The sequence below is a fragment of the Metschnikowia bicuspidata genome (assembly GCF_001664035.1).
Source record: "Metschnikowia bicuspidata var. bicuspidata NRRL YB-4993 chromosome Unknown METBIscaffold_8, whole genome shotgun sequence".
NCBI classification, from domain to species: domain Eukaryota; kingdom Fungi; phylum Ascomycota; class Pichiomycetes; order Serinales; family Metschnikowiaceae; genus Metschnikowia; species Metschnikowia bicuspidata.
This window is the reverse complement of record NW_017387738.1, coordinates 70,223-81,690: the sequence shown is the minus strand read 5'-3', so window position 1 is coordinate 81,690 and position 11,468 is coordinate 70,223. Positions and strand designations below refer to the sequence as shown.

Below are 11,468 nucleotides of genomic sequence, written 5' to 3'. Positions count from 1 at the left end.
TATATATATATATATATATATATATATATATTATATTTACATACGCTCGTATGCGGATTGACAGCGTCCCGGCGGCCGGCCCCATGTCACCGGTACCATGTGGGTCACGTGCTCTGACGCATCCAGGCATGCACAATGTCTATCCCATGTGAAGATGATGCACAAAATTTTTCATGAGTGTATCTATATAAAGTTTGAGCACGGGCCAACTTTTTGTCGCGAGCCACACTTTTTTCGAACCACCTTCGACTAACCCCTATAATGCCCGAGAAATTTCTTTTCACCTCCGAGTCCGTTGGCGAAGGCCACCCAGACAAGATCTGTGACCAGGTCTCCGACGCCATCTTGGACGCCTGTTTGGCCGAGGACCCTTTGTCTAAGGTCGCCTGTGAGACCGCTGCCAAGACCGGTTTGATCATGGTGTTTGGTGAGATCACCACCAAGGCCAACTTGGACTACCAAAAAATCATTAGAGACACCATCAAGCACATTGGCTACGACCACTCCGACAAGGGTTTCGACTACAAGACCTGTAACGTGCTTGTCGCCATTGAGCAGCAATCGCCAGACATTGCCCAAGGTTTGCACTACGAGAAGGCTTTGGAGGAGTTGGGTGCCGGTGACCAGGGTATCATGTTCGGTTACGCCACCGACGAGACTGAGGAGAAGTTGCCCTTGACCATCTTGTTGTCGCACAAGTTGAACAAGGCCTTGGCCGACGCCAGAAGATCCGGCGAGTTGGCCTGGTTGAGACCAGACACCAAGACCCAGGTCACCGTCGAGTACGAGAAGGAGGGCGGTGCCGTCAAGCCTTTGAGAGTCGACACCGTTGTCATCTCCACCCAGCACGCCGACGACATCTCGACCGAGGACTTGAGAGAGAAGATCTTGGAGCAAATCATCAAGAAGACCATCCCCGCCCACTTGTTGGACGACAAGACCATCTACCACATCCAGCCATCCGGCAGATTCGTCATCGGTGGTCCTCAGGGTGACGCTGGTTTGACCGGAAGAAAGATCATTGTGGACACCTACGGTGGTTGGGGTGCCCACGGTGGTGGTGCTTTCTCTGGAAAGGACTTCTCTAAGGTCGACAGATCTGCGGCCTACGCCGCCAGATGGGTTGCCAAGTCTCTTGTCAACGCCGGCTTGGCCAGAAGAGCGTTGGTGCAATTCTCCTACGCCATCGGTGTTGCCGAGCCTTTGTCCATCCACGTCGACACCTACGGTACCTCCAAGTACACCTCCGAGCAATTGGTGGAAATCATCAGAAACAACTTTGACTTGAGACCAGGTGTCATTGTCAAGGAGTTGAACTTGGCCAGACCAATTTACTTCAACACTGCTTCCTACGGCCACTTCACCAACCAGGAGAACTCTTGGGAAAAGCCAAAGGAGTTGAAGTTCTAGGTTTTGCACTGTGCCAACATCAGAATACTTAACAAATTAATGTGATGACTCACGACCATGTCGACGCTCAACTCGTCGACACCCAAGTTTATTTCGTTGCTTTTCATGTCATTTTCCAATGTCATTCATTTTTTATATTTTTCATTTGCTATTCAAAAAAGGGATAGAGTTTGCATTAATTGGGGTCCTCAACGGACAATTAAGTTAATAGAAGGAATCAATAGTACTTAGTTACTTCAGATAGTAGGAAACTAAATGCACTTCTGCAAGGGGAGATAGCGAAGATTTTGGAAGAGCATTTATAAAATCTTTTATCTTGAGCACGTTAACCATACAAACCTGAGCTTTAATTTTATCGAATGTCTGATCTACAAATCGCTAGCGTGGCTCAATCACTAGTTGAAGATTTTGACAGATTTTTAGACAAAATACAGGTTTCGTTATACACGTCACTCGTTGGGAAGTGGACCTCACGTTCTCGTCTTTTCCCGCTCTACCAAATCCCCATTTCGAAGACGATTGTCCTCTTTTTGAAAAGACCTCTTAAAGACTAAGTCAGACAGTGGAACAGGGTCGAACAGCACACTATAAAAAAGTCCAAATTAAGGTCAATCAGAGTAACCATCTTTCGATAGTGGCGAAATGTTTTGGGACGTGGATGTTTTAGAACTTTGAGATGGCAAACTTATGTGTATTTTCAAGCCATACAGTTGAACCTCGCATACATTTCAGCTACATGTGTAAAATAGGCCTTTCAAATGTCTTCGATCTTTCTTCTAGTATTGTCTTTGGCTGTCTCTGAATAAACGACCGGTGCTCTCACGTACATCTTATTCGTCTACAATTGTCTCGACATCTTACTCACATGATATTTCATGAGTCTTTGATGTGGTTTGTTTTTGCAAGTATGGATTATTTAACAAGCCCGTAAGTCAATGATGCCTCGAAATTGCTTTGTTTGTAAGACAGTCTCTGATATCATTTCATGACTGGTATATGTTCTACATAAATATAACCATGATCAATTATATTTGAGCAGACCTCTCTGTTTCTCCTGGTAAAATTATATATATGAATTCGGTTAGTTTGAGCACTGTCGATTGCCATCTCCATATATCGTAATGATTGATGTCCCCTTCACAGCCAGAGTGAAAGCGTGCTAGACTGGCTTGATCGGGTACTTAGTATAATAAATTATGCCTCTTACATTGTAAACCTGGTTATCATAGGATATTCTCATTTGAAACAGAAGATATAAGATAAGTAATTTATTCTGAAAAATATTCATTGGGCTTACAATTTTATATCATGACAAGATGTGCAACGAAGTCACCAATCCAATACTTGCGATAGACAAGATCTCTGCTGGGACAGCAAATGAAAGTAGATGACATTCATACAATTCACGAAATCAATAATACACATGGTCTTCTAATCAATGAAATATTCAAGATTTGCCTTGGGCCCACAAAAGAAAATCCTCGGCCGCTATTTGACAAAGTACTGTTCTGACTTATCTTCTCATTTAAATGTGTTGTCCTGCAACCGTGCAGTTTTTGATCGCGAAGTTTATGAACTTTCTTGAAGACATATTCTTCAAAAGAATCAGGCTGGGATCTCACAGGAGTGATGTAATTGTCGCCAAAGATATGGATTGTTTTTTGTTTGTTAATACTACACTCAATGCAGACAATTTCATTCCCAAGCAAGGCCGGACATGACGATCTGGGCGCCTGGTGCGGAATTCATCAAAAATACCACAAATGTCGCAGTCCTACGACATTTAGTTTTAAAAAATGCGACATTGATTCCTCATCCAATAGCATTGACTTCAAACGCTCGACATCATCGATTACCCTCCCAATAGAACTCAGAAGATATGGCTGCAAGCGCTCAACTGTACGAGTTTCCAGCGTTCCGTATGTAGCTTCCTTGTCCATCTCTCGCTGGGACGAATTTCTTATGTGACACAGCTGTGCCCGACAAAACCATAGTAAGATACTCATACTAACAAAACAGCTTCTCAGGAAGAGTTGGAAACAAACAAGGTTCCATTCGTGAACAGAGATAAATGTGCTGCTCACTTCATTTCTTACTACGAATGTCTTAACAAGGGTACTTCGTATTGCAACGCTGCCAAGGACCAATTCTATGAATGCCAGTATGTGGCCTTGAAACAGAGACTCGAAAAGCATTAATACTTCTACATTGAGGATTGATGAATCTTTTCACGGCAAGAGAATAACCTCATTGGATCTCTTTGGTGTATGAGAAAGTAGCCGGTGTTCAGTTTCGCTCCAACAATTCAAATACTCCACGTCGTTTCCACGGGAAATCAGGATCATTACAGAACTTGAGAATTCAGAAGGCTTCCAGTAACTGTTCTGTGTTTCTTATTGATAATACTCTCCTATGAATACATGTCGAACCCGTAAGTTGTTGTTGTAGCCTTTGGGTGTGTCTTCCGATGTGAAATCAGCTTTGAACAGCTGTGTGAATACTCGGGATAACTACAATACTGAGATGATATCATCAGTGTAAGGTTACTTAATTCCAGTTTGAAAAGATCTTGGGCGTCCGTGTCATGAGACCTCCGATTCGCGAGCTCGACAAAAAGGCATGTACAAAGGTTTTCTTGAGCCAAACAGAATCGATAGGGAATTTAGATATTAAGAAAATCATGCTTCTTTGAAAAATACACTCGATTTCACATGGAAACCTACAATCCAATGTTGTCGTCACTCTTCATCGATCCTTTTGCCGTAGAAAGTTGCCCGTTGGTGAAGCCTGTATGAGAAGCCTTCGCAAACGCAGTACCTCCCATTGGCCAACTTTCGAAAATCTCGGTGTGAATAGCATACATCAGTTCATCAACCAAACAATGGCTTTGACCGAGTTTCCTCCGCTTCGTATGTATCATGACGTTTCTGAAACCCCGTAGTAAACCATCTCTCGCTAAATTATTCATGTGTTGCCGGTTGCGATAATTCTTTGCCAGGATTCTCCGACGCAAGAAAAGATGTACATTCTGTGGTTTAAAAGCCGAGATTCACAAGAGTTTCAAGGACTAACTATTAGTTTCGGAACAAGATTTCCAGAAATATAAGGTTCCATTGAAATGGAGGGATAGATGCGCTGCGTACTTCGCCCTTTTCCAAACATGTCTTATTAGACAAAGCGCAAACTCATCTATAGACTGTCATCATGACAAACACATTTGGGAAGAATGTGAGGCCTTGGATTTGAGCAGAAGAAAGCAAGAATTAAAGGAGGTTAAGGAAAAATTGAGATCTAACGACGCTTGAGCAGGCCCACGGGGCCTCAAAACTGCATTTGTAAGGCTGTATACTTAGAATAAAAGCCTTAGTTTCAGAAATAACCAGGTCTATTGGTGACCGCTTTGTAAGTGTGACCATCTCTCATTTGAGGCTCTTCTCTCAGTTTTAAGGGTTCCGAAAGACAAAGGTTCTCGGAAATGCTTCACTGATTGTTGCTTCATGAAAGCAGGCCAGTACTTTTGGTCTTGTCGTACAAGATTCTAAGAAAGAATGACCGAAACGGACTAGGTCAATGAATCAAGAAAGGCCTCAATCCCGCTGACCAGTGAATGTCATTTTGCAGGTAACAGAATCCAGAGAAGGATTGAATTTCAGTTCCATGTCCACCCGAATCGAATGTTCGAACACTTTTGCTCAAAAAGAATTGAACTCATGGTAATTGTGAAGCCTGCGAGCTGCCAAAATTTGTGATATCAAGCTTTTCTGTATCCTACTAAGATTTTCTATTATTACAGCATATCTACGGTAAAAGGAATGAGATATCTGAATCAACGGCTCTGGCGCAGGACTGCAAAGAGCCAAGCACAGCGAGCCGCAAAATCAGTGGAATTAACTCTGCCTCCGCTGTCCACACTCTGAAATCAATGGTGTAATGATTTAAAGCTCTAGCATATGTTCGGAGAAAAAAATTTACTATCAATGAAGAGAAAATTCTTCAAGTGGTTCCTCGAAACGATGCCTATATACCCGCGAGTAGAATCATGTGACTCAAGTCACGTTTGTGGATCTCGCACGACAAATTGCCTACCCCCGCCCCCGCGCTTTAACACAATGTGAAGGCTGTGCGTTGCTGTTTCAACTGGCAATTATACATTTCTCTCCTCACGTCTTAACATGGCCAAAGAAACTCTTTCTGTTGCCTCATCTGAGCCCGTCGCTCCTGAGAACACTACTTCGAACTCTGCCGCCCAAAAAATCAATTCCCATCAAGCGGATGCCGCTGACATCGCTACAGACCTGAAGGCTGGCCAAGAACTGACCAATCCGACAGGAGAAACTAATTCAGATGAGCTTGAGGAAGTCTCTGTGGATGATGAGATCAAACCACAAACAACCTCGAAAAAGGGGGATTCTAGTAAAACAGTCCCTGAGAAGACCGAATCATCCTCGGCGGGTAAATCCCCATCTACTGACTCAGCCCAAGATTCCTCAAAAGCAGACGCGCAAGGCAAACCCGCAAGCGCCTCAGCTCTGACCCCTGTCGACGATACAGAAGCTCCTCCCCGTCCTAAGCGCCCTGAGTCTCCCATGGCGCAGATGAAACGTGATTTGAAGGATGCATTCCCCCAGATCGAGGATAAATACATCCATGCATTTTTGATTGCTTCTGAAGGACGCATGGACCCTGCTTTCAATGCATTGCTCTTCTTACTGGATCCTTCCTTCGAACCTGAACCCGTTGTCACTGCTGCAAAACCTGTTATCAAGGAAAAACCGCAGTACACGGACGACGAGCTTTTGGCGCGTCAATTACAGAAGGAGTTCGACAGAGAGGAACGCAGACGGAGACACGCAGCATCTAAGTCTCGTCCAAGGCATTCTGGTGCGAACCATGAAGAGGAAAACGAGTCGCCAGACGAAATTGATCAGTTGAAGGAACAGTTTTCACAGGGTTTTGAGGAGGCTAAAACTACCATCAACAGTTGGGTCTCTGGACTTAGCAAGAAGTTTTCCCAGGATGGCGACGGCAGCTCCTCTTCAGCTGGGCTGAACTCGAATCCCAAGCTTTTTGGTGCTTTAGGGGGCTCCTCGTTCAATTCTTCCGCAAAAAAAAGCCCTCATAAATTTGACGAAGATCCAGAGATTTTATCGCTGGACTTCAGCAGAAAAGTGGACTTAGACGATAAAGATCAACCAAGATTGCCTCGTCGCGTCGAGAAGAAAGACCAAGATACCAGGTGGCAACCTTTAAACTCAGATGTGCCTGTGAGCTCTGACGCGTTTTTGGTGACGGATCTGGAGGAGGAAGACAGAAGATAGAATTAGGTGGGCGGGTAAGCATAATTAGCAAAGTACAATCCAGCCAGGTCGTTTTCGAAGTTTTCAATTTTTTATTATTTTATGTTTTATGAGGCTAGACTCCAGTGAAGCAAGCTTGAAATGATAGTATACACAAGTTTCGTGGGAATTAATTTTTCGACGCTGAACCAAACATGTTCATTGTCTGAAATACAGGGTTTTCTTCATCGTTCGTACAGTCATGATGAAGAGAGACATTTGCAAGCCCCTCCTCATACTTAGCCCAATCGATAGTGGGTGCCCTCACAATCGTATGCTGTGCGGGCAAGGGTTGCTTATCGTAAATGAGCCGGATATAGAAGTCCACCAAGTCCAGCTTGGAAGCCTTCTGAGCCTGTGTCCTTAGAGAGGCTAGCTCTGTGATCTCTGTCTCGATATGCTCTTTGGTCAAGTCTAAGAGTGAAGCAGTCGAACCCAAGGCAACGTAATCAATATTAGAGTCAAGGGCGCCCAAGCTGATTTCTTGGGACTTTTCCTCGATATGGTCTGAGTCAAGGTCATAGTCCTCGTCTCTTGGAGTCAAAAGAGGACACTCAAAATGCTCGTTGCGGGAGAGTTCGAACAGCACAGACTTCTGACGCTGATGAGGTCTTTGAGGAGACAGAGAGGTTGATGGCGATGATGGGGAGGGCAGTCTCTCCTGTGTGGGAGGATAGAACGGCTTGGAATCTAGCTTCGCTTTCTTCTGCCGGTTGGTGATGTCTTCCATTTTTCTTTTGGGATACATTTCCGTGAGACTTGCAGCCATGATCAACTCGGAAAGGATATAAGGATCAGAGAATCAGGGTATTTGACGATTATGCACAATCAGGCAAGAATTAGCATCAAAGAACACACAGGTATCTTCTTCGACTTTAAATCGATCCTCTTCTGCACAACAACGATTCGGTGTGCTTCCCGGAAGACTTGTTGCACTGAGTGTTGACTAATTTCCTTTTGAAGCTGAAAGGAGCCAACCGTTGAGCCGGGTAGGAGACAGACGGCTCGTCGAAAAAAAAAACGGGTTGTTTACCGCTGGAAAAAGAATGGATAATTCGCTGAAAATTTCGGTCTCCCTGAAAGTTCGTCAGCCGCGGGGATGAAGGATATGGACACGTGAAAATAGAACAATAAATTGAGGCGACCAAGAAGAAATGGGGTTTGAAGTTGATGCGAAGTTTGAGTGAGGCGAAGCCTTGAAATAAACACTCTTATTTGCAAAATCGTGTGTTCCTATTTAATCTTTTTTGTTCGTGACGTAAGTGAGCTGGGGAAGGAGAAAAATAGGTATAACGGTGGAAGGCGGAGGAAAAACCCGTGACGGCAAACAGTGGAGGACACACGGGCGGCGATTGTGCGACTTAGTGCGAAGGAGGTCAAATGCGCGGAAATGGGTATCGCACGACGCAAGCAATCATATTATTTCCTCCTAACACGGTCTAAGACTCATCAGACTAAGTATATTCTGTGTAATGTTTCGCTAATGTTCAGTGTCACAAACTTTTGAGCCGCCAGCTAGTAGAATCAAGTTTTTATAGCTTTTGGTGCGTCTCCCTTGAGCCGTACGGCATTGGTTTGTTGTTGTGTATCGCGCGAAAAATTGCAGCGCCGAAAGCGGATAAGTCCTCACAACGAAGACGCAGGGCTTTTGAGTGCGTTTTGCTCCTTTTGGTGCAGTCGTACTTTTGCAACTTGTCGCCCAGCAACCAGCACAAACAAAAAATAGATGAATTTAGAAAACAAAATGTCGCCCCCAGTCATCATTTGTAAATTCTAACAAAGTTTTGAATTGTTGAAACATCCAGTGACATGTCTTGGCATTATTACACACCACAGCCTAAAATCGGAAGTACATACCTCAAAAGCGCAACAGACCTACTAGACAAAATGCAAAGAACCAGACATGCTTTTCTAAAGTTATTTGTAGTCTTACTTCAAATATCAATCCCATACAGTTCTGTGTGTCTCGAAACTTATTGATCCAAAATAGAAATTGGTATATGTCTGTGTTTTCGACAGTCTTTCACCACATCAAGTATGTTTGAACGGTTCAATCTCACTCTTATCAAGCTTCATTTGCAGCTTTAGTAACTGAGGAAGGACTCCAAGCGAAAGGCTACAGTCTCTGGCTTAAAGAATGTGTTAATAATGTCGAAGAAAAACGTAGATAAGGGGTGCAGGAAAGTTCACGATAAGCGTCAATGGATTCTTGATTGTTTTTCGATGTCTATAAAACAAATCCACGATCGCCAAAAAGAGCTTATAGATACTAAGAAACTCAGAGAATTTCTAACACTGTCAAATTTGTGAGTATCTCGGTTCTGAATGTGGTTCACAATGGGCTTCTCTAAGTTGGGGTAAATGTATCATGTTATATGAGTTAATATTAGTTACTCGCGGACAGTCTCACAAGCAATTTCTCTCAATATTTAAGGTCCTTACAAAATTGGTTCTCTTTGGTTTCTAAATCAAAACTGATAAAGATTCATCCTGCTGAGTTTTGGAAAATACCCTGGAAAATTGCAGGGATTATGAACTGCGGCAGCAGAAACACCAAACAACTCATAGAACGGACGGACCACGAATCCGTCCGGTTGTCCAAATAAATGTTAATTTCACCATCCATAGTCATGGCTTCATTGGAAAGAAGTTGTCAAATTCATGATTAGCAAATCTTCTGATGGAAGTTGATTTCCATATCCAAACAATGGCACAACAGTACTTGCTGTGTTATTCAATATAGAAGACTGACAACAGCTGCAAGACAACAGGATTGAATTAATACCATTTAGATGCACAATTTTCGCCTTCTGAGTATAAACCAGAGTGAAAGAAATGAAATGTCTGGAAAACTTGAGGTATGGCCAATAACACGCTAGCCCATTTGATAATATTGTGCAGGATAAAAAAGTTCAGCCGCGGGTAACCCGGGTTATCTCGGGACGTGTCTAAATTCCCGAAGAAGCCAACTCCTGGGCTAGGTTTTAACGACAAGACTCGTTTACTTCTGACGGATATATTCTATTTCATAGGTTAAGTGGAGCTTTAGGGTATTTTTTGTTGGTTTGGGCTTTGATTCGAAAGACTACTCAAAACAAGTAAAGCACAAGAAAAAAACCATCAAAATACACGAGGAAATGACCTAAAGTTTAAAACTTTTGTGAGAGACTCTTTAAGCACGGTGCTAACTCCGGGTCGTGCTTCGCATGCGTTCGTTTATGAGCGGCCAAATCTTCAGTAACGTCCTGTATCATATTCCACAAGGTTGATCTGCGTGGTGCTATCTGACCAATTATATGGCTGGTCTACTATAGATAAGACTGCACACCAGGCGAGACGCACAGCTCTTGTGCCAATCTCGTACGCAAGTGTATCTGCGTGATGGACTTCTCACATTTGGCTCCTAGGGTATTGACATCTCTTCGACCATTTTCTGCATCGCACAGAACAAATTATCCGAGCCCGCCACCTTGTGAAGTTTTTGACAAACAACTCCGAAACTTCAAGAGGACTCGAAAATCACGAGTTTCTCAGAAAAGAAAAACATTTCTCATCATCTCTCTTTGATAACGCGATTTCTGACATAACTCAACCATCTGGTCTTACCAGTTCACCAAGGTCAAGATCGAAGACAGCACCATTAGAGAAGACCTGCCAATATCATATTCCTTGCATCGAGCCTCTGCCATAAGTACTTTCATGGATCCCATTGACTTGGACCTAGACCTGATAGAGCTGTCGGTGCAGCTCTGGCACATGTATAAGAACGCCAAAAATCTTATTCCGTACAAGTCTCGAATGGAGAATCTTGTGTGGAGAATGATGTATGTCAAAAACAAAAGACTTCAGCAAGAGAAAATCAACATTCGCACGAGCCATGACCTCGACTCATTTTCCTCCAACACGTTACTAGGACATATTGGCTATGAAGAAGCACCTTCTTCCCAGGATGCTCGAAAGGATGATTTCGATTATGTTGCACATATCCGCCGCATGAGTAACACTCAACAGTCTCGAAAGCGCCCAGCTCCCATGCTGCCATTTTTATCTGCTCTGCAAGGCTCAGGTTTACCAGAAGCAACACACAACCAGCTACATTCCAATCTCTCTGCTGCTTTAAAAAGTACTGCAGTTCAACCCACAGCTTTAGGTGAGACCAACAATAGCTTCGCCTTCCTTCTGGACCCTTCTGTATTCGAAGAAGCCACGAACCAGGAGAACATAGAGGATATAAGCAAACTGTTCCAATTTTCCGGACCTCCAAAAACGTTTGATATAGAATCAACTCATGAGCCAGCATCGTCCCACGCAAACAGACCAGCATTTCCTCACTCATTGTCTGCCAGACCTGCCGATTTTCTAACAAACGGTTTTCACATGCCTGATATCCAGGCTTCGCTGCCCTTTCAACAAACACCTGAGCCTGAACTATCCAATGTGGATCCTAATCTCTTTAACAGATCTTCAAGCACACTGGGAATAATGTCATCGGCCCCACAGGCTATAAGCTTTCCGCTGACGCAATCTCGATTCCCTCCGTCGAAGAGACAAACGCCTCTGCTGCTGTATGAACCTTCGACTTTCATGTACCACGGAGGGTCGAACTCTTTCCTGGCACCTATGAAAAGACAAGATAACTCATTGGTAAGTGTTGCGGATCATTTTGTAGCTCCTCTGAGGCCTTTTACGCCATACGATGATGAAATTGGCTCAATTCCTGAT

General features: G+C 43.7%; 6 protein-coding genes across 6 annotated transcripts in view; 5 read left to right on the top strand and 1 right to left on the bottom strand.

Moving 5' to 3' along the window:
• Positions 1-239: 239 nt before the first annotated feature.
• On the top strand, positions 240-1,628 carry SAM2 (methionine adenosyltransferase). The gene has a single exon (XM_018856346.1). It carries the CDS (start codon positions 262-264, stop codon positions 1,408-1,410), a length of 1,149 nt encoding a protein of 382 aa, XP_018709507.1. The 5' UTR covers positions 240-261; the 3' UTR covers positions 1,411-1,628.
• A 1,806-nt stretch (positions 1,629-3,434) lies between these two features.
• METBIDRAFT_47330 (uncharacterized protein) lies at positions 3,435-3,608 on the top strand (the record flags this gene model as incomplete). The annotated part of the gene is made up of 1 exon (XM_018858152.1): positions 3,435-3,608. A coding segment is annotated over one exon (174 nt), but the record flags the coding sequence as incomplete, so codon positions are not given.
• Positions 3,609-4,291: 683 nt separating this feature from the next.
• On the top strand, positions 4,292-4,715 carry METBIDRAFT_47242 (uncharacterized protein; the record flags this gene model as incomplete). Its single annotated transcript, XM_018858138.1, has 2 exons — positions 4,292-4,319; positions 4,489-4,715. 2 exons carry the CDS (start codon positions 4,292-4,294, stop codon positions 4,713-4,715), a joined length of 255 nt encoding a protein of 84 aa, XP_018709505.1.
• A 1,047-nt stretch (positions 4,716-5,762) lies between these two features.
• CUE5 (ubiquitin-binding protein) lies at positions 5,763-6,719 on the top strand (the record flags this gene model as incomplete). The annotated part of the gene is made up of 1 exon (XM_018854646.1): positions 5,763-6,719. A coding segment is annotated over one exon (957 nt), but the record flags the coding sequence as incomplete, so codon positions are not given.
• Positions 6,720-6,876: 157 nt separating this feature from the next.
• METBIDRAFT_47497 (uncharacterized protein) lies at positions 6,877-7,476 on the bottom strand (the record flags this gene model as incomplete). The annotated part of the gene is made up of 1 exon (XM_018858176.1): positions 6,877-7,476. The coding sequence occupies one exon, from the start codon at positions 7,474-7,476 to the stop codon at positions 6,877-6,879; it is 600 nt and encodes a 199-aa protein (XP_018709503.1).
• A 2,554-nt stretch (positions 7,477-10,030) lies between these two features.
• Positions 10,031-11,468, top strand: part of GAT1 (Gat1p) — a 3,109-nt gene continuing 1,671 nt past the window's right edge. Inside the window, exon 1 of the mRNA XM_018856345.1 lies at positions 10,031-11,066. Within this exon, the coding sequence (XP_018709502.1) occupies positions 10,446-11,066 (621 nt within the window). The 5' untranslated portion in view covers positions 10,031-10,445. The remainder of the gene's footprint in view (positions 11,067-11,468) is intronic.

Bases quoted from the DNA above. Each gene is read 5' to 3' on its own strand.
- SAM2 (XM_018856346.1), top strand. From the start codon at position 262: ATGCCCGAGAAATTTCTTTTCACCTCCGAGTCCGTTGGCGAAGGCCAC.